We start from the raw sequence: 24,185 nt of genomic DNA on the forward strand, positions 1-24,185 counted from the left end.
AAAATATAGAGTAATTAAGAGGATAAATTGGTCAATTTCATCTCTCAATTTGAACATTTAAAATCTCAATCAAGTAACGGTCATATTTCTTCACAATATACATCTTTTAACGTCTCTCAAATTCCCCAAATCTCACCATTCAAATTCTTCCTCTCCATTTTTCTCTTCTCCTCCGTCGCCACCGCCGTCAAAATCACGCTCTTTCTTAGTTCAAAAATGTCAGAAAACAGATTCTTAGGCAACATTTCTGCCTCTTCGTTCCGAAATCTACTTCCAAAATCAGTTTCAACTAAGAAAAAGTTGAGTTCAAGCCGATTTAAACACAAAATGAACAGTGAAAATGTTGCTCCTATAGATCCCAACATTCAGATCAGTGATCCACCGTTGTTACCTACAAGTTCGATACTTAAAAAACCCGTCTTGAAGACGATTGATACTGATACAACTGGAGAACTCACCAGATCTGTTGCACAGGAACAAACATCAGAAGCTCCTGATCCACCAGTTAAGGTAAAATGATAAATCCTTGCTGATTTTAGTTTGGTGTTCGAGGAAAGAGGTGAATTCAGGATTTAAACTTAATACCGTTAAAATTATGGGTTCAAATCTAGTATTTATTGAGATTTTAATAGGATTTTATGGACTGTCGGTTTATCAATTCCCTTGTTTTGCTAAATTTCTTCCATTTTTGTTGTGCTTTTTGAGCTATAATGATCTGTATGTGCTGGGTGTTTGCCAGGTTGTTGCAAGGATTAGACCTGCTAATGGTATTGAGAGTGGAACCCAAGCGGTTCGCAAAGCTTCTGATACGTCAGTGTGTGTTGCTGATAGAAAGTTTAACTTTGACATGGTTTTTGGTTCGAGTTCAAATCAGGTTGGTAAATTTAACTCCCAAGTTTCAGCCTTTTCAAGCTTTTTTGAATTAATTGTGCTTTTAGATGGTGCTTAGTTCTTTTGGTGTCCACAATCCTTTTCATTTTAGTTTCTGATGTTCGTAACTAAGGAAAGGACTAACTTAAGAGTTGAACAATGGAAAAACATATAGGCTATAGTGACTTGTTAGAATTAATTTAGTTGGTGTTGCACTCACATTAGATCAAATAGAGGTAAGTTTGAAATGTAGACCTCTGGTTTTAGATAAGCACTAATTTACCATGAAGGGATAAACTTGTTGCCAATATTTAAACGACATGGGTCTGAATTGATGGTAAATGTACAGCCACCTCCTATTAGTTTGGGATAGAGGTATATTTGTTTTGATTAAGGAGGGATCTGATTTTGCTGAATGCTGATGTTAAGAGGTTTCAGTAATAGAGGATTTTTTCTTTTTTAAGCTGTTTTTTCTTATGATAACAGGAAGACATATTTCAATCGGTTGGTGCCCCTTTAGTTAAGGATGCATTGGCAGGTTACAACACTTCTCTCTTAGCTTATGGACAGGTTAGTTTTACTTGTAATGTTTCATTTTCATTGTGTCACAATAAATCTGTATCTGATGGCTGAAGCGATTCTTTTGGTGATAGACCGGAAGTGGCAAGACTTTTACAATGTGGGGACCTCCTAGTTCCATTGTTGAAGTTCCGTCACCTAATGGTCTTCAAGGCATTGTGCCGCGCATTTTCCAGACGTTGTTTTCTAGTATACAAAAAGTAAGTTCCTTCTCCAGTCAAAAATTAGAACTAAAGACTGTCAAGACATTTCTGATATTTAGATAATTTCCTTGATTGATTAGGAGCAAGAGAACTCTGAAGGTAAACAGATAAATTACCAGTGTCGTTGCTCGTTCCTAGAGGTATGTATTTTAAATATTTACCCTTGCTCACATATGATGCATACTTGTGCCAAGTCCAATTATGTCACACTTCTTCTTTCCAGATATATGATGAACACATTGGGGATCTACTTGATCCTACACAGAGAAACTTAAAGGTTAGTTGCAAATCTTGGAGCACAATATTGTTCTAGCCCCTATTCACTTTATGAAAAATAGAATGCTGAAGATTTGTCCTTTTTGGTTATTCCAGATAATGGATGATCCAAGAGTTGGATTCTATGTTGAGAACATAACTGAGGAATATGTGTCTACCTATGAGGACGTATCCCAAATGTTGATTAAGGTGCACAAGCGCTTTTCCTATCATAATACTTTGAACTTTTTTGTAGTTCTGTCAGAATGCTTTTTTTAGCTTTCACTTGTCTTATTGTTTCTTATTCTTTTGCATTTGAATTGTAGGGCCTTTCAAGTAGAAAAGTTGGATCAACGAGCATCAATTCGAAGAGTTCTAGGTCCCATATTGTTTTTACCTGCGTCATTGAGTCCTGGTGCAAGGTATCTTCCAACAATGAAATTCGGTTTCTTGTGTGTTTTGTCAGGAAGAAATTTTATACATTCATCTTCTTTCCGAACCCCGGAATTTATATTACCTTCTAATTTCTCACTCTAAAACTCTATCTTCATAGTTGAAGACCTTCAATCTTTTCAAGTGTCTAATAAAACAATATTGCTTCAGGAGTCCTCATCAACGTGTTTTGGTAGCTCAAAGATGAGCAGAATGAGCCTTGTTGATCTTGCTGGATTTGACAAAAATATACCTGATGATGCCGGTAAACAGTTTGTTAAGGAAGGGAAGTACGTAAAGAAGTCCACATCACTGCTCGGGTATGGTTTATACATACATTTTACTGTTTGTTCTTGCATATTGTGGCTGTTGACTTAAAATATCATTTGATGCTTATTGTCTTTGCACTCAAACTTTCTTACATATTATATTGCCAACATTATTGCCTTAAGTTTCAAAATGTTTGCATTTTCAAAGTGATGTTTTCATGCTGTATGCTAAGCCAAAAGTGTAGGCAGAGGACTTGATAAGTGACTCTAAGGAAGGAGTTAATAGTCTGTTCATAAATTAGCACATAAATGTTAAATCTACTGTAAAAAATGGCCATAGAGTTCCAGTTATTTAGGCATGTTACTTCTAGTTAATTGTTTCTTAAACTGGTGCAGGCATTTGGTTAATGTCCTCTCTGAAAGGAGTCCGTCCAGGAAACTTGAGGATGTTTCGTACAGCAGTTCCACTTTGACTCATTTAATGAGAGAATCACTTGGAGGGAATGCTAAACTCTCCGTCATATGTGCTATCAGCCCAGAAAACAAGTATTTCCCTTTTCAACTCACTTAGTTTTTCTGCATAAATATTACAGAGATGCTTCATGCTTTTCAACATTACAGAAATATTCTGTTACCTATGACGTGCATGAAACTAGCACATTAGATGGTTAAAATTGTAAATTACTTTGGTGTAAGTGAACCTGAATGAGGTCATATCATCTGGACCAACTTGCATATGAAACATCAGTTTCTTCTCTTTTAAATGTCACTAATTTGAGGAACATTTATGCAGGCATAATAGCGAAACAGTAAGCACTCTGAGATTTGGGAAACGGGTGAAATTCATACCAAATGAGCCATTGGTAAATGAAATAACAGAAGACGATGTTAATGGCCTGAGTGATCAGATTCGCCAATTGAAGGTACTTTCACTTGTCTCACTGGGGCAGCTGCTCATCCGATTCCTCTAGAACATAAACTGTATCTGACTTTATGCTTTTATATTGCTTACAGGAAGAGCTTATAAGAGCTCGGTCAAGTGCAAGCATTTCAGTCGGAAGCAACTATGGATCCTTCAGAGGACCAAATGTACGTGAAAGCTTGAATCAGTTGAGAGTGAGCCTTAACCGTTCACTGATCTTACCTAACATAGATAATGAGCGCGAAGAAGAAGAGGTTCACATAAATGAGGATGATATAAAAGAACTACAGCTCCAGATCGATAACTTACGTGGTTCACGTGGAAATAACTCAAACTCTCTCAAATATTCATCTGGAGAAAGTGAACACTATCTCAGTTGTTCAGAAGAAAGTGAAGGTGAAGAAATTAACTCAGAAGAGATACTGGAGGAGACCCTTGATGATGCTGACCAAGAGATGGAAACAATGCACCCTGAATACTGTAGCAGCATCTCAATCGGCCCATCTCGCCATTCTGCTGATCTTCCGGGCCCGGTGTTATCTGAGTCCCCAAAGTTTCGGAACATGCAGAGGAAGAGCTTAATTATCTCCAGTGAAGATAATATTCAATGTTCCTCCAAAAGTTCTGAGTTGCCTTCCCTACCACAGAAACAAGACCTTGTCCAGTCTTCTTTGAGGTCCAGCAGAATATTTCCTGGGCAAACTGAATCCTTGGCTGCCAGTCTACATAGAGGACTAGAGATCATTGATTATCACCAAAGGAATTCCGCATCAAATAAATCTTTAGTTTCCTTCTCTTTTGAACATTTGGCAGTGAACCCAAGCCCAATGTCAAATGATAAGGCCAATGCTTCTATCCAAACATCATCTGAAGAAGGACAAACTTCTCCTTTTGTAGCCACTTCATTCCTGTGCCCAAAGTGCAAGACGAAAGCAACTTCCTCTAGTGTTGTTAAGGATAGCACTGGGACATGGATGGTCCCCATGGAAGGGGCAAGTACGGAACAAGTAAGTATGGAAATGAGTTGCTTGACTTTCTTTTATTAACTAGCTCATCATTGTGAATGTTAAAGTTAAATGTTCTTTGGCAGGATTCGGAGAAAGTTTTGCTCCAAGCTCTAGTGAGAGAGAAGCAGCTTGAAAGTGTATGCAAGGATCAAGCAGACAAACTTGAGCAGCTAAACCAACGAGTAAAGAGTTCTTTCACTCTAGTAATTTGTTTCAATATGACAGAAAATTACCTAAAGTTTGACATCTATTACGAATCTTGTCCTTGCAGCTAGCCCACTGTAAATGCACAAAAGAACAGAGTTCTCTAGTTGACTGTGGCAAGGATGTCGTTGATCTCCACGACAATGAGAATCAAGGTTCACTAATCTATCAGAGTCAATCACACAACATCCCAAAGGTGAGTGCTGTTTTTAGCTTTTTTTTGTTGGAGTCGAGCTTTTTCCCATTTTTCTTATTATTTACTTGCGCCTTGTGGTTTGCTTCAGCTCCTGAAATGGGATGATGAAAGTCCTGAGCCTGAAGCTGCAGGAGAGAAGTATGAAACTAAAGAAATTCTGGGCAATGTGGAAAACTGTGGTGGGAAAAAAATGTTTGATATGGCTGAGAGAGAAGCACTACTTGAAGAAATTGGAGGCCTAAGGTCCCAATTGAAGTCAGATGGAGCATCTACAAATAAATCAATTGAAAGAACCAGATCCTCTTTGTTAGCACAATCAATGCAGCTGAGAAAAAGTGGTGTATATGCAGCTACAGGTTCTGGTGAAGAACTTGAGAGGGAAAGAGAAAGATGGACTGAAATGGAGAGTGAGTGGATTTGTCTAACTGATGAGCTTAGAATTGATCTTGAGGCTTATCGACAGCGTGCAGAAAAGGTGGCAATGGAATTAATGTTGGAGAAGAAATGCACAGATGAGTTGGATGATGCCCTCAAAAGATCCGTCTTTGGGCAAGCCAGAATAATTGAGCATTATGCAGAATTACAGGAGAAGTACAACGACTTAGCTGAGAAGCATAAGTTGATCTTGCAAGGGATACAAGACGTGAGAAATGCTGCAGCAAAAGCAGGAAAGAAAGGTCATGGTGCTCGTTTCGCCAAGTCTCTCGCTGCAGAGCTCTCAGCTTTGAGAGTGGAAAGGGAAAGAGAGAGGGAAATGCTGAAAAAGGAAAATAAAAGCTTGAGAGTTCAACTTAAAGACACTGCTGAAGCTGTTCATGCTGCAGGAGAACTTCTTGTTAGATTGAGAGAAGCTGAGGAAACAGCTTCACTTGCTGAGGTAATTTTGCATTTAAACATGGACACACACCGGTCTATTCAATTACGTAACTCATTGTTTTGATCAAACATTTCTTTACTTTTTTTACAGGAGAACTTTACACAATCAAAGGAAGAGAATGAGAGATTGAAGAAACAAATAGAGAAGTTGAAGAGAAAACATAAGATGGAGATGATAACAATGAAACAGTATCTTGCTGAGAGCCGATTGCCAGAAGCAGCGTTGAGACCGCCAATTTACAGGCAAGACTCTGATGTAGCAAACAATGACAACAACAACACCATCCAACATTCTGAGTACGATGATGATCAATCATGGAGAGCAGAATTTGGTGCCATTTATCAAGAACACATATGAGACATATTTGATTGAACTATGGAAACACGCAAAGACCCTGCTCGGGACTTTGCTGACGAAACTTTCTAATCTTGATCACACCTTAGTGTTTATTTAGGGATGAATTGGTTGTATTCTTATTGATTTCATCATTCTTTTGAGACTTGATTGACCAGATTTGACGTTTGTTGTGAGCTGTTTCTTCAGCTTGTTAATAATAATGATTGATTTTTCCTAATGTGTACCTAAGTATCGTAAAAAGTCATTCAACTTTATGCAAGTATACTTTCTATAATAAGCCTACGAGATGAATTGGACCTCAATCCGAAGAGCGATTTACTTAGCGCTGGTGGAAAGATTGAAAGAATGGAACTCCAGCTCACTGATTGAGCTAGCTAGAAGCTGGAACTAAATTGAAACTTTTTCTTTGATACTTGAGCAAAATTGAGTGACTTTTGATACGTAGTAACTTTGAGTGACTTTTCTGTTATAAAAATAGCTTCAAGTGTAAATTAACTGCAACAAGATAAAAGTTGCGTGAAATTTTTGATGTCCATTTTGTCTCGCAATAATATAAGCAATGAATTTCTGACACAAATATCGAGTAACTTTGTTCATTAATGTATTAATAATAAGTTCGTACTATAAACATGTGTGAAGAAATCTCCTAATGTTTTAACTTGCATTGGGGTTAAACACGAGACCTCATAATTTTCAACATATTTCTTCAACCTTGAGTATGAAATACGAATTGACACTTGCTCATAGTTAATATGTTTTTGAGAAATTTGGAGTTAAATATCATGAATACTAAGCTTAAGAAAGATATTATTTTTAAAACTGACGAAAAAAAAGTGTCACGTAAATTGATATATACTCAAAGTAATACACATTTTACATAGAGTTGGACCTAAGTATAGAAAATAAACGGTGTCGTTTCTAGGAGTGACACTGTTTAACAGAACAATTTGGGTATTATCCAAAATGAAATCCGCAAAAGTATCTTAGAACTTTTAGATTGACAAAACTTAGGGTTTAGCATTTGGAAATTGAGAATGGCGACGCCGGCGACCTCACCGAACTCTGAATCCGATTCCGACGTTGAAACAAGTCCGGTGGCGAACCCGTCACCCGGCCAGAATCCTCAATTCACCTCTGATGCGTTAACCACAGCGATTCCGTCTAGTCCTGTTGTCTGCCTCCTTAGATTCGCCGGTGACTCTGCTGCTGGAGCCTTCATGGGCTCCATTTTTGGATACGGTAATTGTTTATGCAATTATCTCCGTTAATCTGTCTATTATCGGCGAGTTAATAGCTGGAATTTTGTTAGTTCAACTGGATTTTTGTGAAATAGCTGAAATGAGTTACTTCTGATTATTATTTTCGGGACTGTGTTCTCTACGGAGTTATCTGAAACCTATTTTATCTTTTTTATTGTTTTATGCATTTTCCTCCGTCAATCTGTTTATTATCGACTCGTTAATAGGTGCAATTTGGTTAGTTTGTTAGTTCAGCTGGATTTTTTGTGAAATAGTTGAAATGAGTTACTTCTGATTGTTATTTTCGGGACTGTGTTCTCCTCGGAGTTATATGAAGCTTATGTTTTGTTGTTTTATACATTTGACAATCTATATCGGTACCAGTTTTAGATATTTATTGTAGAATTGTGTATCAACCTGGCAGCTAACCTGATATAGCAGTCTTTATGTTCACCTTCAGCATTTTGTTTGTTGGAGTCTCGCAGTCTCTCGTGAGACGGAATCTGTGCTTTTGCAAATTATTGTATTTGGCTCTATTGCGATGGTCTGTTTCTCACTCTTGTATGATTGTTGGAGGGCGTACATGGACTATAGTTGTGTATTTTAGTACATTATAAGTGTGACAGGTGAAGGCTGCTCTGAATTCGACTACTGATTTCTTGTATCTTCTTCATCCTTTACTTTATTTGATAACTGACTACAAAATCTGTCTTATGCTTTTTCCTTTTATGGTAACCTCTAGTTTCTCCAAGTGTAATGAGCGTCAACCACCCTATATTTTGAAGTTGTTTGTTATTTCTTCTGTTTGTTTGTGTAATCCATATTTACTAAGAATTAGGTTTATGTAGATTTCTTTTAACAAATAACATCCTTCTGTTGCTACTGTCGACCATGCATTTCGGAGAGCCCTTCTTTCAATACTTTGCTTCTATAAGATTAAATAGCTTCTGGGGATCATAAATGAAATTCTTTGAGTGCAAGGGAAACCTTATAAGTTGGTGATGTACTCAATTTTGCTCAACGTTCTGTTTCAGGCTCAGGATTGATAAAGAAAAAAGGCTTTAAAGGATCCTTTGGGGAAGCAGGAGCTTCGGCAAAGGTATTTCAATCTTTGCTCAATGCCTTAATGATATTTTTGGCAAACTACAGTATAACCACTGTTACTACTTCCCTCTTTTGATCTGTCAAATTGTGACTTGGTTCATTTTTCCTTTCTGTGGTCTAGACTTTTGCAGTTTTATCTGGAGTTCATAGTTTAGTTGTTTGCTTCTTGAAGAGATTACGGGGAAAAGATGATGGTATGACACACACTTTGAACAGCCAGATGTTGAAACACCTTTTATTTCCATTGACTTTCTCTTCTTTCTACAGTTATCAATGCTGGAGTAGCTGGATGTTGCACTGGTCTTGCCCTAAGTTTTCCAGGTACTTAAAACATTTCCAACTTTATACCATAATTATGAGGGCTATACCTTCTTCTTTTTTAATTCTCAATTACTCGAAGTGTTCTTAATTGCCATTCTAGCTGTAGATTCAAATGATTAGAGGTCCCAAACAAGTGCAGATAGAAACAAATACTATCATGGTTATACATGCTTGCTGTGCTTCAGTGCTCCTAAACCTGAATAAAGCCATGAAGTCTAATTGGATTCATTTGATAATAGTGCAAAAGGTGTAAACTTCTTCGATTATTGTTGTTAGCCTAGTGTCTTCTCTAACTACCATTATCAATCCCAAACCTATGGTCCTTCTTAGCGGCAACAGCTAAATTGGCTTGGAGAAAGTAGCATGTGTGACTGACATGACAAATTTAAGGATGTTTTCAGGTAGGTTGTGTGGTGGTTAGGGGGGACAATGGTGAATGGGGTATGTCATGGAGAAGTTGTGCTTAACTTGGCATCTAGAGCTACAAAGACCAATACTTACTGCATAAGTGGAGAACTTTTAGGGCTGCAAATAATAGCTCCGGGTTCTGGTTAAATAAGGTGGGAATCTGAGAGATATAAAGATATCACCAGGCTCACCCCCATAATGAATTGGAAAAATGTGTTCGGATTGAGAGATTATGAAGGCAAGAATGTGAAAAAGTAAAGATGAGCAGGAGAGGGGGGGGGGGGGGGGGGGTACATTGTACAACTGTGTCTTTCAATATGTAAATTTATTCCAGCATATCATTATCATACCCATGATTAAGCTCAAAAAATGCAAATAGCTAGATTGGGTGATATTCATGTATTTCAACGTTGTCGTGAAGTGCACATAAGTTTCAGTTATGAAATTAAATTCTCCTTATTTGATTTATAGAAGCATCTTTCTTTGTTTTCTTTGAGTTCTTACTTGTTAAATTATATACAAGTTCATGAAGTGCTGCTCATTGTAAGGTTTCTATATTCGAATTTCTTAACCTCATTCCCATTTAACTTGTCTAGTCATTTTCCTCTCCTCATCCAATGGATCTACAATTGATTTCACTAGAGTATTTGCGATCCCTTATTGTAAACTAGAGTTCTAATAAATCTCTATTTGTTAATGATGTTTCTCAGGTGCACCTCAGGCTCTATTACAGAGTTGTCTCACCTTTGGGGCATTTTCGTTCATCATCGAAGGTCTTAACAAGCAGCAACCTGCATTAGCTCTTACATCTCACATGAATGTCAAAAGTAGGCAGCAATTTGGTGTGCTTGCTCCTTTATCACTACCTCTACCAAATGAGCTCAAGGAATCCTTTTCATTCTTCTGCCAGTCCCTTAAAAATCGTCGACATGGCTCCGGTTAGATAGTGAAGAAATGCAACAAAATGTGGTTTTCAACCTTTTGGCATGATTATCAAGTTTTGTAAATTGTAATCGACTTAACACTTTTATCCTGCTTTAAGAGTGATGATTCTTGCTGTGTCTCTTTTATTAATACAAAACAATTTTGCTAGGGACTATAATTATCTCCTTGAAGGTTCAAATCCATTTTCATGGTGAATTGTTTCTTAGGCTTACGATGTTGAAAGAGTACCCCGTTAATATACACTAGCGGTATTCTTGTTCCTCGATTAAAAAAATCGGGACAATTGAGTGTTTTGGTGTTTACACAAATCGAAGTATGTTAAAAAAATTAGAGTGAATATATACTATGATTAGTAATACGCACGTCTTACCTTAAAATTATTTTAATTTTGTGAGCCTCTAATCCCAAATTAACTAAAGCATTTAAGAATTAAAAAGAAGAAGATATCTATTTCTCTATTTCCAAATAAGAAGATTGAAAAGAGATTTGAAGGGATGTATAAATGGAAATATGTCTTAGAAGAATTTTGTAGGATACACAAAATAATTAATTTTAAAAGAGAGAATCAATTATTTCCTTTTTCATTCAATCTTGTCTTAAAATAAGATTGTAATACTAATAATACTATGCTAATTAATCTCTTAGAATTAACAAAACATTATCAGAAGAAGTAGAAGATCAATGAAGCCATTAAAATTCATCATTCGATTTTTAAGTGATTGCTTTGCATCAGATCCATTTCCACGTCCCAATGAATCCAATCTTGCTTTCATGGTAAATTTCTTTCACCGAGTATTCAATAGTTATCTCAAATATCTCATGAATTACTCGGATTTTCACAAAGAGAATAAGACATTATGTATTGTCTTTCTCAAAGTCTACTCAACATATCAAACATAGTTCAAATTATCATACAATCGAGAAATGCGCTATTAAGAATCCATGGAATATAGATACTATATGTTTCATGTAAAAAAAATATTGCATGTGATTGATGTAAACTTTATTTGATTTTTTGATGCAGGTTTGTGTAATTAAAATTAAAGTTCGTTCTAGTGGTTGGCAAAAGGCAGTCAACAGAGTATTGAGAAGCACTAACGGTACGGTATATTTCAATTTATAAAATAGAATTAGATTAAGTATATACCTTTACATCACTAATAATGTTTTAAAACGAATTTATTTTATTTTTAAGATTATCAAATTTCACTTCAATTATATTTGAGATGAAAAATGCTTAGATATATGTATGAGCATATTAATTAAAAAAAAACTATATGCAAACAGGTGAGACTCGCCTTCATTAACGAGATTAACGTATAGACATGTGAAAATAAAATATGACTTTCATGATAGATAAAATGAGGGAAAGAGCCAATAAAGAAGTGGAGAGGTTGAACGAAAGGTGATTAAGCTGGACATCACACAACTTCAACTTATAGAAAATAATGACTAAATATAAAAGTCGAGAATTAGAGTAAAACTAGTGTTAGTAAGAAATCAAGTGTTGTAAGAGAGGCCGAGACTACCTCACTCTCAACTTCTCCTTATCAGTACTCCGTATTGGTTATCCTTGTCAGACATCACTATTGATAAAATTATACTGAATACGTTATTGTTAAATGCAGGAGTTCGTCAATTCAAATTGTCAGAAGGTGGAAAAGTAACAGTATCAGGGATTGTAGATCCAATTCTGTTAATGAAAAATTTAGCTAAATCTGGCAAATCTGCAGAATTAGAATGGATTCAATATGGTCAATGTTCAAGCAATTTGTTTCTTCCTCCACAACCTCCAAAACCCCCAATTAATGGATTCTCAAATCAAGGACCGTTTCGTAATTTCAATCACTCCAGGTTTGCTCTGCCCCAGCACGGCGGATACTACGGCCTACCTCCGCCGCCTCCGCCACCCTACCCACCTTATCCCATGGCCGCGCCGCCGCCGGTGTTTTATTAGTCTGATTCTACAGAAGGGCATATAAGTAATTGCAATACTATGTAACTAGACTCAAATTAAATTCATTTATTCAGTATCTGCATTGAGAGCTTGATTATATTAAGAGCTCGATTGTATTGGAACTTATGTGTTGCAAAGCCCCACTTTTTAGGGCCGCGCTTCCAATTTGAGTTTTTCCTCTTGTAATTTAAACTCGAAATTTTTAATTAATTATTTTATTATAACTTATATTGTTCTTTATCAATACTTCTAATTAGTTATATTACAGTAATCTTGTTAATATTTGTAGTTTAATAGTATTTATTTGTTGTAAATGTGAACTTATTCATCACTAGAATTATTTTTATCGTTGGGTTAAATTTATTTGTTCTAAAAGTCTATATGCAAAACATATATGATACATCACACGTCAATTGTTTCGTATAAAAAAAAATCACCATTATATATGTGAGGATTTAAATATAACTAATCGTAGAATTTTTCTTTTTCGTTTTCGTTTCCCTTATAATCTCAATTTTAATCGTTTGGTTCACGTGCTAATTATATGGAGAAAAAAACTTTTAGATAGTATTATCATGTGTTATACTATACCTATAGAGTAAAAAAAAATAAGTTGTTAATATTATAAAAAAATAAATCCTTTTGCAAAATATTAAGAGTGAGGAGATTTTATTTTATTTTTTAAAATTTGATATTATAAATTACAAATCCAATTCTTTAATATGAAGATTCTTCTGGATATGTTTTTATTTTCTTAAACGATGATTTCTTTTTATCAATAATGAATAAATGACGCAAATCTTTTTCCTTTTGAGGAAGATTAGTTATCTCACTACTAAAATGGAAATAAAATAATCCATAGTATAACACAAAAAGAAATGGGAGGAAAAATTAGCCCAAAAATAGCTACAAGAGCAATTTAGTTTATCTTTGGAGATTTTCATTCTATCATAGGGTAAAAACTGTTTTAAAAATATATTTTTACGTAGTACATATTATTTAATCATAATTTAGTGAAAAATGTGTATACGAAATACACATGCATGGCATGGACGCATAGTGTGAGTATTATTACCTATTTAAGAAGTAACATGATCAGGTTCGAATCTTTAGAATGATTAATTTCTTGGCATGATGATGAGTTTAATTTCTTTTAATGAATTTACGAGGCATGAATATTAGTAATTAATTGGCTAGTAAATTTTAAATATCCAATGATTTTATACTCCCACACCAAAATGTTATACGAAATCTTGGAAATCTTATAGTTATTGTGGATAAAGAGGATCTTGTTTCCATATAAAGAATGATAATTGATAATTCAATTGTCTTATAAATATCTTCCAATATTCTTTAATTGTTTTACAGTAAATAATAATTCATCATTTCAAAATTTTACATGAATACAATGTCCTTCTCTACATTGGAACATCAATTCATGATGCAAAACTATCCATTCATGGTACGTTTGTTTATCTTTCTATTTTGACGATCGTTCATTTTTTTTGTTTCATTTACATTTCTATGTTAAGGTCGAAATGAAAACAATCTTTCTATCCTCACAAAGATAGGAATGAGGTCTGTACACATCCTAACTTTCTCAGAGCCTACGTATGAGACTACATTGTATTTTTTGTTGTTGTTGGTATGTTCACACACAAAAACTATATTTGTGTTATTTTTATCTAAATTTTAAGTTCATTTTCTTTTATTTAATTATGTATGTATTATACTTCTTTTTTTTTACTCTCTCAATTTTTATTTTTATTTTTAAAACAGACTTGCATTTTGTGGGTGAACAATCGCACTTCAGGATGGCAAAAAACTGTGTCCAAAGTCTTCAAAAATGTTTACGGTATATACATTTACACTTTTATTATTATTATTTTTTCTATGTTAATATATGTGATTTAGAATAGCATACTTTTTGGATATTTTTTTTTCATTAATATTGTATATTTTTTTATGTCATCAAGTTAAAATTAACCTTCAGTTTGAATCGTGAGTTATAGTACATTTTATGGGTGTTCTTAAATATTTAAAATTTTATTTCAAAAAACTTAAAGATGTTGTGTTTGGATTCTCGAAACAAAATTAGATAGTTTGACTCTCGTACTCTGAATCGTAGATGAGTAACAACTTGAGGATTGCACAGTTGAATTTAAATTCTGAATTTGTCTCTATTTGATATTGTTTTTTTTTTGTTTAATTTGTTTTAGGTATCACAAATTTTAGAATGAATGGAAATGGGATGATTGAAGTTTCTGGAAATGTGGATCCAAAATTACTTCTAAAAAGGCTATCAAAAGCAGGAAAAAAAGCAGAATTATGTTGGTTTCAATTTGGTGAATGTTCAACTAATCTTTTTGTTAATCAATCTGATTATGGAAGACAATTAGGATATAATGGAGGCCAATTAGGATATTATGGAGGACAATTAGATGGTAGATTTCTTCATTATGGAGATATTAATAATCCTCAATTAAATCGACGATCCAAGAAAAAATTTCAATTTTTAGATTATGATTCTAAATATGAATGCACCGTGGCGGCAGAGGCACGGGAACGTCGCCGCGGTCGAGTTTTGACCGCGGCGATCGCAGATGAAGGTGTCTCCTCTTGTTGTTTGATGTGATTACACAGTTGAAGATCGTAAATACAATGTTCATTTTGATTGTATCGTATTAACTTTATTAACGAAATATCTTATTACGTAACGAATGATTTGATCGCATCATTACCTTATATATGTGAAATTTGGATATGATTTGGAATACTTTATACTTGTATTTAGCTATATAGTCCAATATACTTCGATATTATCCTTAAAAGACCAAAATGACCTTGATATTTATACGGTAACTCTTCTCAAACTCTTGAAAATACTCTAAATTCTTCTCAAACACCATGTATACAAATAACATACAAAGTGAAGTTTAGGAAGGATAGAGTGTACGTAGACCATCCCTACCTCATATATAGAGAGGTTATTTCCGGTAGACCTTCCGCTCAAGCAAAACAATCCAAAAAGAGAATAACAAACATTCTGAACAATAACTACAACTAAATAATACGATAATCGAACTAAAAATTAAAGTCACAATACATATGAATTAACCATGGTTACACTGAACCAAACAATTTAACTTTATCAATTAAAGATTAAAGTCACAATACATATGAATTAACCATGGTTAATTCTTAAATGTTCTGATGATTCAGAATCTTTTCTATTGGTTTCTATAGTAGAAAGACCATAAAATTCAGCCAAATAATCCAAAGCTTCTGAGTTATTGTTACAAATTTTCCACAATGACTCAACTTCACCTTTAGAGACAGTTCCCCACTTCTCACAATCATTAAGGAACTCCAACAAATTGGTATAAAATGAATCATAGTTCATTAGAAGCAAAGGAACAGGAAGTTGAGAGCCAATTCGCTCGAGTTGAATCAAAGCCATGATCTCAAAAACCTCGTCGAGGGTACCAATTCCTCCAGGAAGTACGACAACAGCTGTCCTTTCAGAGCTTCTGCATCGCACAACAGCATCCACCAACCCGTGTTTCCTTGCGGAGAAAAACCTGAGTACAAAACAGTCTATGAACTCAAGAAGCTATAAGGGGGGACTCCCTTTGATTGTTGGTCACGAAGTGAATTATTCGTGTGACATGTTTGGTAGCATTTTAATTGTTATGTATAAAATTTGGCACACAAAGTATGGTGCTTGGTTACCAGCTTACAACCAAACAGCCCCTAAGAACATAAGAAAAACCATGCATTTGATGTTATGCTTACCTGCATGTAAGATAACTCTCTGATGGTAAGTATGGATGAAAATTTGTAGCCGTCCATTCCCCTGCTTCTTTACCTATCTTGAACCCGCCAACGGACTTCCCTGCTTGTAGAGCACCTTGAGTGGCAGCATCCATTAAGCCTGGCCCAGCCCCGGACCACGTCGTACAATCTAAGAGGGTTGCAATCTACCGAACAAGTAGTATTTAGAAAATAATAGTCACAGATTCTTCTCCGATTAGTAATATTTCCTCCGTTTCAATTTGTTTGTCTGACATTCCTTTTTAGACTGTCTAAAAAAGAATGTCTCTTTTCCTTTTTGGTAACTCTTTAATTCACCCTTTCCACCAGGCATGTTTAAAACCACAAGATTAAAGGACATGGTACATTCTACATATCTTTAGTTTACTTTCTTAAAACTCCATGTAAGTCAAAATCAGAGAAAATTGAAACGGAGGGAGTACTTTTTTATACAAGCTACTTCATCTTTCTTTTTCTATTACTTCACCTAAACTTTGAGAAAGTTGACTAACCTTGTTCCCTAATTCAAAGGTTTTTATGTAGTGTAGATGTCCAGGACCCATCCTTGAAGATCCTAAATACACAACACCGCGACCAAGCCTGTGTATTAATTCATAGCATTGCTCAATCTCTTTCTTAACCTGCATTTTCAATAGATTGTTAGTTTCAGAAAACTTCAAAACTAGATAACTTGCGTAACGGAGATGCAACATAAGTAACCAGCGTAATTTTAAGCAATGCATCTGAAAGAGTTTTGGGTTTTTCCACTAATCATATATCAAGGCAAAATCAGATAAAGAAAATTGTGCGTAAAAAATTCAGATATTCAACAATTCATAATTTAGCGAGCGATTGCTACAGCTAAAATATGTGGCTAACACACTGCTGATTGAAGAAAGGGTGAGGACATCAGAACTTCGCATGGTAATTTCTCTGATGGAAAAGCACTGGCTGACGAACTTTTTGCTCCATCAATGGAATCGTGCGACTCTCAAGTTTCCACCACTAATCAGTTAAATATAGAAATGGTGCATAGCTTCTCATACAGGTTCTTCAACTCTAATGAATCAGAGTCCATGCTGAGGTATACATACTGCTGTAAGGCGTCATACATCAGCAAGTGGTGAAGAAGAAAAGGTGGTGGGAGTATTAGATTCTTTTGAGCTGAACTTCAAGTGAATGTTATATACCTTAGCTACTTTAAGAAAGCAAGCCATTTCGTTTCACCGAAATCACAACCTGATGGCATAAAGTGTATTTCCTTGTACCCAGCGAGTGCCAACCCTTTCTTTGTTCAGCAACTCACTCAGTATTTGAAAGAGAGAGAGCGAAGGTATTCATCAATCACTAGAAGGAAACTTCCACTTTAAGAAACATGTTCTTGACAAGCTTGATAATTTTAAAAAACACTTTCAAAATTGAGAAAAATAGGACTCAATCTGGACACCCATGTGGCCTATGGTGATTTAAGCTGATTGTTCTTTCAATATGCTACTTCTAACAACTTCCATCCATTGCAGTTCTTCGTAGTTTCTTAGCCTATACTATCGGATGCCAGCCTATATGCCTTCGATTTCAAGCCATCTGTAATTTATAGTCGATATACATACTAGTGATGATAACCTTAGCATAAAGTAATGCTATAGGTGCATAAGATCCCAATGTGATCTACAGGAGGAATTACGAATAAAGGAACAACAATCGCTTGTTCGATCTAGCAAAAGTGGTGCTAGTTTCTTGCTGGCACTGAATCAATTTCTTAAAGCATCTAGATGTCTCAAATATGCACTCCCCTTTTAAAACATAAGAGGTAAGGGGGCCACACACTACAACGCCCTTTAGATATCCTCCACTCCTATCAACATAGAGAAGACTCAAAATTCTCAAGCCATTATCCCGCTACCTGTGCATGTGAAAGTACTTACACAAAGATACAGATAAAAATCTTTCTTATAAGTTCGGAGAACAAGATAAATTTGTATGATTTATACATTTGACAAAGTGAGTGAATAGCGGGAAGGTAGAGAGAATCTTCAATCTTGTACTGCTAGCAAGTTCTTTAATCACTAATCTAACATTGCAGCATAAATCTAATTTCTTAGTATTGAAAGCCTCAAGTTCCAGATATGATACAGGCAAATAATCTCTTTAACTCATGAGTTCTCAAACAACAATATGAGCAAGAATTGAATATATAAATTATAGATTTCCCACGTCAAAATCCCAAGTTAGAATCTTTTTGTGTAAAATGAGATCAGACTATCCTCAAATTTGAAATTTTCAAAACAAAATCCAAGTTTGCATAATGCCAAGTTCTATCTTCCATTCAATCCAAAATGACATTTAACATCCAAAGTTAGAACCTCATTGTTTCTTCTTTTCGTTTTGACAGGTTGCAAAGTTGGAAACTTTTACCTAATTTCTACTTTAATTTACACAAATTGCTACAAAATGAAGCATTTGCAGCAACTAAATAGATTTTTTTTCCTTTTCTACTTTTTGACAAGTCCCAAAGCTGGAAACTCAACCCAATTTTTACTTAAATTTACACAAACTGAGACAAAATGAAGCATATAAAAGGAAGAGCCGCCCAGTGCACTAAGCTCCCACTATGCACGGGTCCAAGGCTTACCCCTCGAACCAGTTAACTCCTGATCACATGACAACAAACAAAACGAAGCATATGCAGCAGCTAAATAGATAACTAAATGGGAATTTTCTCTTTTTCACATTTGACAATTTTCAAAGTTGGAAACTTCAACCCAATTTTACTTCAATTTACACAAATTGGGACTAAACAAAGCATAAGCAGCAGCTAATAGAACCCAAACAAAAGAAACAAGAAATGGGTTCATTAATCTATTACCTCATTAGGACTTGTTCTTTCTTCGAAATCAATTGATTCATTCTTGCAGCAAAATGAGATTCTTGATTGGTACTTGAGCTTTGGCAAGTAAAGATTAAAACCCCATGTTTCTTTTCTCATACAAGACCCCAAATTTACATCTTTCTGATGATGATAAGAGCTTCTTAGAAAAACATTAGCCATTGAAATGGTACTAACTGCAGCAAACCCCATTTTCAAGATGCCCAATAGAGGGAACAAAGCTTTCAACTTGGAATTTTGGAATTTGCACAATCTCAAAAGTTAATCAGTAATTCATCACAATATTCATATTCACGATAATAATAAATCACCAGAAGATTTGGCCAGAAATTTTTAAAAAGACTATAATATTTTTTTTATTTTAATATAAATTGATCTTTTTATCATTTTCAATTAAAACATATTAAAATTAAAAGGGTAAAAAATTTCAAAAAAATAAAATAACATAGTTTGAAATATGTTATTTTACCATTCTGGCCAAAAGGATTTTTCCGTTCATATTAATTAATACTTAAATTTGTATTTTGAAAATAAATTCATCTCGCTTTGATACTTAAAAGTGACGATTTAATTTTTTAAATATTTGATAAGTAAATTAAATAAAGTACTATTAAATTGGTGCGTGCAAATATTCAATAAAAACATCGTATTAGTGAAAACAATACAATACAATACAATATATGTAACAAAACTTACAGCTTGTTTGGATGGTTGTTACCCGTTGTATCGTATTGTATTGTATGTAAAATATAATGTTTGTTTTGATGTTACTTAAATTCTATTGTATTATGTAGTTTGAATCCATCGTTAGGTAATAACGAAAAGATCCATCTTCTCATTTTGTCTTTATTATTTAATAATTATATTTTATTTTTTACCCTACATGTTCATAGTAGAAGTACCCGTACCCTATTTTTCTCCTAGTTTTATTATTCAAATCATGAATTTGTGACAGTACGTAAGGATGTAGAACAATACAATCTATCCAAATATTGTATTCATTAAAACAATACAATTTATCGAAATATTATATTCATTAAAACAATACAATACAATCTATAAAAATATTGTATTCATTAAAACAATACAATACAATCTATCGAAATATTGTATTCATTAAAACAATACGTAACAATCATCCAAACAAAGTGTTACTTGATTGTATGATTATAATAACTTGGTTATTTCTCATAACATACATTAGAGTATAATTTAAATGTAATTACATCTTTTAATAGCCAAACTATAAGAACCAAAATGTAAAAAAAAAAAACTATGTTAAACGATGTCGTCTAGCTCAAAGGGCAATAAGGAAGGACAAAATTGGAATTGTGAAATAGCTAGGGTTTAAATTTATAAGCTGATAAAACCCAGCTCTTGTAGAGCCGTCGTCCGTCTTTGAGAACATCGAAACCCTAAGGACCTCCGTCACCGGCGACAATGGGTAATAGAATCTATTCATCATTTCATATTGTTAACTCTGCAATTTGTTTGTTTAATATGTATAATTGGAATAGCGAAGTGAATTTAATGGAAAAATTTACTGTGATATTGTGTAGGTATCTCTCGTGATTCTATGCACAAGAGACGTGCCACTGGAGGAAAGAAGAAGGCTTGGAGGAAGAAGAGAAAGTATGTACAAATTATTCATATTTAAGCAGCAATATATTTTTTTGATAATTGGATTAACGTGATCTGCAAAATTTAGCATGATTGAGGATTTAGAGTTTATTCAGATTGTTCGATGTATAGCAGTAGATCTGGAGGCTGCTCATTTTTTATTTTTTATTAGTAATTCCTCACTTATGCGTTGATATTGCGTTATTATTTTGAATATAATGAAATTTGTACATGCATCCAATTCTATGGAGTTTAGGTTAATGATGTGTACGTATATTGCTCGTGATCTCCAAAAATGTTGTAGAACCTGTTTAAGTGGACCTACGTTGATCGGAATCTCCAAATTTGCACTACTTTTGGAGGATTGGCATTTTTGAATAGTCTGAGTAACAGATGTGGACTAAACATAACAATTCAATTGGCTTTAGGGAAGTTTTATAAAGGAAGCAGCTTTGATGAAATTTTAAAGTTAGTTCTTTTGTCGGGGATTCCCTGTTTTTGTTGCCTAATGATATGGAGTTAGTCTAACGAATGGGCTGATACAATAAGGGAAAATGTAGAAAAGAAAGGTTTTTTGGAGAAGGAAATGTAGAAGAGAAATCAAAAAGCAAAGGAATTTAGCTGTAATTGAAGAGAAGAAAAACATGAAAAGGGGATTGATATCTCATTGATCCGTTCCTAACAATGATGAATATAACTGACTTAAGCCTATGCGCGGATCATTTTTCCCAGCTGATATATTACTCAAACTAACTAACAAGAAGGATATGACTAAAATGAAAAGTTACTGATGTGTACTACTGCAAATTTGGTATGCTTCCTTCCTGATTATCGGGTAGTCTCTCACTTGATCAGGGATTTTGTTAATTTCTGATATAAAGTGACTGTATGTATGAATAATCTGTCTTTTTTGTGGTTGTATTTTGAGATTGACTCCGTATCTCCTGTTTCTGTGAAGGTATGAGCTTGGCAGACAGCCAGCAAACACAAAGCTGGTGCCAAATGCTAAGACTGTTAGAAGAATAAGAGTCCGCGGAGGTAATGTGAAGTGGCGTGCTTTGAGATTGGATACTGGGAATTTCTCTTGGGGTAGCGAGGCTGTTACAAGGAAGACTCGTCTATTGGATGTGGTGTATAACGCCTCCAACAATGAGTTGGTTAGGACACAAACCCTGGTGAAGAGTGCAATTATTCAGGTTGATGCAGCTCCATTTAAACAGTGGTATCTCCAGCACTATGGAGTTGAAATTGGTCGCAAGAAGAAGACTGCTGCTTCCAAGAAGGAAGGAGAGGTATTTGATTGTCTTTTTTCAACTCCATGCTTATTTGATACTATCTTCCTTATCGATGATTCCATTATTAGGTTTATTTTATTTGTCTTGGGGAAATCATGAATGGACATTCTTAATCTTAAGAGGTTTTTTCTTTACTGTTTGTGCTGTTGGTGGTTCTAATCCAAAAAGAAGTGGAAACTGTCTTTATAATAAAGGTTGCAGCTTTAGCTTCAACCAAATTCAATGGAAGTCTTTCTCTGTTTTGATAACTTCTTTTTCGTTGATCCAAACAGGAGGCTGAGGCTGTAGCTGAGGAGAAGAAGAGTAACCATGTCCAAAGAAAGCTGGAAAAGAGGCAACAGGATCGCAAGATTGACCCACATGTTGAGGAGCAATTTGCAAGTGGGCGTCTATTGGCTGCAATCTCATCACGACCTGGCCAGTGTGGTCGTGCTGATGGGTATGAATTCTCTTATCGTTATGTATATTATATTTTGGTGAAAAATGCCAAATTCCATTTTCTTACACACTTTCTTTCAACGAACTATGACAGTTACATCTTGGAAGGAAAGGAACTTGAGTTTTACATGAAGAAACTTCAGAAGAAGAAAGGGAAGGGTGCCGGTGCTGCTGCTTAGAGTTGCAGGCTCCAATTTTTAAATTATCAGAACCAATTAGATTCTGGTTTTTCTTCCCTATTCAACAGTCTCACTTCATTGAAAGGGAATGATAAACTTCTTGTATCAGAGTTAGATTCAAGTTTGTTTTGCATATGGTTAACTGAGAATTTTGAGAACAACCTACTTTATGGAAAAAAAGAATTTTGAGAACAGCCTTAATTGCATCATTAACTGTTTTCTTAATCAGTGTAGTGTTAAGATGGACCTTCTGCTGAACTTTCATCTTGTTTGTTGCACTTCCAATAGATACCTTCTAACAATTCATGGGGATCACAGGTTTCATATCATTACGGGGTAGAGAAGTTGTGTCCGATAGACCCTCAGTTCAAAATAAAAGTACCCCTACCTCTACGATCAATCTCTCACACATCCTCTCTGACTATTACGTCTCCTCTTCACATATCTAAATCAAAATTCAACCTCGCATCTTTCATCATGTTCACTATTGAAGTTACTCGTCTTACCATCAATCCATTCCCAATCAATGTGAAATTTTTACCCAATAACAGTAATGCTTAAGCCTTGACAACACATTCTTTACCCCACTGTAACAAACAACTATCAAGTCAAATTCCTTAATTAGTTTAGTATACATATCAAATGTAAATAAATATGTGGTATTGCAAACGGATACGACATCAAAACGATGGTATTGCATCATCATTTGCTACAATAAATATACTTTGAAAGAAAAAAAAATGAAGTGTCAAAATTCATGTGGAAGTTGGACTATATTTTCATATTGAGACTAGTCTTTGTAGTAATCCAATCCAACTATACATCATTTTATTTTATTTTTGACTAATTCTAATTTTACAAGGCTATATTTATTTTCGTCATGCTTTTGTTCTTATGACGCTAACAATTAATGGACCCCTCTCATAGATAGATATTTTTAGAAATAACACGCAAATAAGTTAATGTCAGAATATTCAGGATTTTGGTCTACTTGATTTGATTTCCCTAATTGTCATTTCATAGAATCTTGTTCTATGAAATATGGGGAGTTTTTCATTTTTCAGAGGATCTTTACACAAATAATCGATAAATATCTTTTTATTTTCCTAGTCGATATATATATATATATATAATTTTTATTTTGGTCATTGTGCCATGTAATTACTATCGAAGTCGTTGTACTCCTTCAAAAATGCTCAAATATGATTTCTAAATAGACCCTAAAAGGAAGGCAAAACGGATGTTTGAAATGGAAAATTAAACAAATATAGTCATTTGAACTGATGAAATATTAATTTATCGTCTAATATCTATAAAAATTTATTAAATAACTATCTATATTCGTTTTTTAACTTGATCTCAACTGACATTTATGTTCTCTAACTTTAGATCTGGTTGCACAAATCAGTTCGAGTGTATCTCACAACGTATGACGCGGTGTGTTTACTTGTTCAACTTTATACAAATTTAAATAAATATCTACTTACATACCTTATAATTGAAGCGTATAAATGTTATCTAAAGTCAAGTTAAATAATACGTTTATGTTTAACGGAAAAAAAGTGCTTGTGAATGGAAAATGGGGAGGCATCATGGAAACGTTATGCTGACGTGAGAAGTAAATATATAAACAAAAACAAAAAGATAAAAGGTGCCTGCATCTCAAGGAAACTCCCTCTTCCTTTCATATATTTTGACTTAATTGCCAATTACACACTATATATAATACTAACACTTTATAATAAGTTGACACACAAACCACACAAATATAAACTACAAACAAAACTCATAAACAAATATAAAAGTTTT

The 24,185-nt window shown here is 34.4% G+C and overlaps 5 protein-coding genes and 1 pseudogene across 5 annotated transcripts; 5 read left to right on the forward strand and 1 right to left on the reverse strand.

Annotated features, from left to right (window-relative positions):
• The window catches only part of LOC125807431 (polygalacturonase inhibitor-like), an 88,710-nt pseudogene that overhangs the window by 9,463 nt on the left and 55,062 nt on the right, over nucleotides 1-24,185 (forward strand).
• On the forward strand, nucleotides 158-6,344 carry LOC125806911 (kinesin-like protein KIN-12F). Its single transcript, XM_049486670.1, has 16 exons — nucleotides 158-510; nucleotides 740-874; nucleotides 1,357-1,440; nucleotides 1,524-1,649; nucleotides 1,733-1,792; nucleotides 1,876-1,929; nucleotides 2,025-2,117; nucleotides 2,234-2,329; nucleotides 2,511-2,659; nucleotides 3,005-3,154; nucleotides 3,402-3,531; nucleotides 3,623-4,537; nucleotides 4,621-4,719; nucleotides 4,809-4,937; nucleotides 5,026-5,814; nucleotides 5,905-6,344. Exons 1-16 carry the CDS (start codon nucleotides 217-219, stop codon nucleotides 6,169-6,171), a joined length of 3,570 nt encoding a protein of 1,189 aa, XP_049342627.1. The 5' UTR covers nucleotides 158-216; the 3' UTR covers nucleotides 6,172-6,344.
• LOC125806879 (mitochondrial import inner membrane translocase subunit TIM22-3-like) lies at nucleotides 7,137-10,382 on the forward strand. The gene is made up of 5 exons (XM_049486640.1): nucleotides 7,137-7,410; nucleotides 8,444-8,508; nucleotides 8,635-8,707; nucleotides 8,781-8,834; nucleotides 9,953-10,382. Exons 1-5 carry the CDS (start codon nucleotides 7,206-7,208, stop codon nucleotides 10,183-10,185), a joined length of 630 nt encoding a protein of 209 aa, XP_049342597.1. The 5' UTR covers nucleotides 7,137-7,205; the 3' UTR covers nucleotides 10,186-10,382.
• Nucleotides 10,869-12,173, forward strand: LOC125806890 (uncharacterized). The gene is made up of 3 exons (XM_049486649.1): nucleotides 10,869-10,961; nucleotides 11,212-11,287; nucleotides 11,816-12,173. The coding sequence occupies exons 1-3, from the start codon at nucleotides 10,869-10,871 to the stop codon at nucleotides 12,142-12,144; spliced, it is 498 nt and encodes a 165-aa protein (XP_049342606.1). The 3' UTR covers nucleotides 12,145-12,173.
• Nucleotides 15,275-19,073, reverse strand: LOC125806822 (uncharacterized). Its single transcript, XM_049486575.1, has 4 exons — nucleotides 18,824-19,073; nucleotides 16,470-16,598; nucleotides 15,940-16,124; nucleotides 15,275-15,725 (listed from the first exon to the last, which is right to left on the reverse strand). Exons 1-4 carry the CDS (start codon nucleotides 19,034-19,036, stop codon nucleotides 15,329-15,331), a joined length of 924 nt encoding a protein of 307 aa, XP_049342532.1. The 5' UTR covers nucleotides 19,037-19,073; the 3' UTR covers nucleotides 15,275-15,328.
• On the forward strand, nucleotides 20,141-22,570 carry LOC125806870 (40S ribosomal protein S8). Its single transcript, XM_049486629.1, has 5 exons — nucleotides 20,141-20,288; nucleotides 20,404-20,476; nucleotides 21,423-21,756; nucleotides 22,032-22,198; nucleotides 22,292-22,570. The coding sequence occupies exons 1-5, from the start codon at nucleotides 20,285-20,287 to the stop codon at nucleotides 22,374-22,376; spliced, it is 663 nt and encodes a 220-aa protein (XP_049342586.1). The 5' UTR covers nucleotides 20,141-20,284; the 3' UTR covers nucleotides 22,377-22,570.

This window comes from Solanum verrucosum, unplaced genomic scaffold, assembly GCF_900185275.1.
Source record: "Solanum verrucosum unplaced genomic scaffold, falcon-dt-bn FXZP01000277.1, whole genome shotgun sequence".
Classification (NCBI taxonomy): domain Eukaryota; kingdom Viridiplantae; phylum Streptophyta; class Magnoliopsida; order Solanales; family Solanaceae; genus Solanum; species Solanum verrucosum.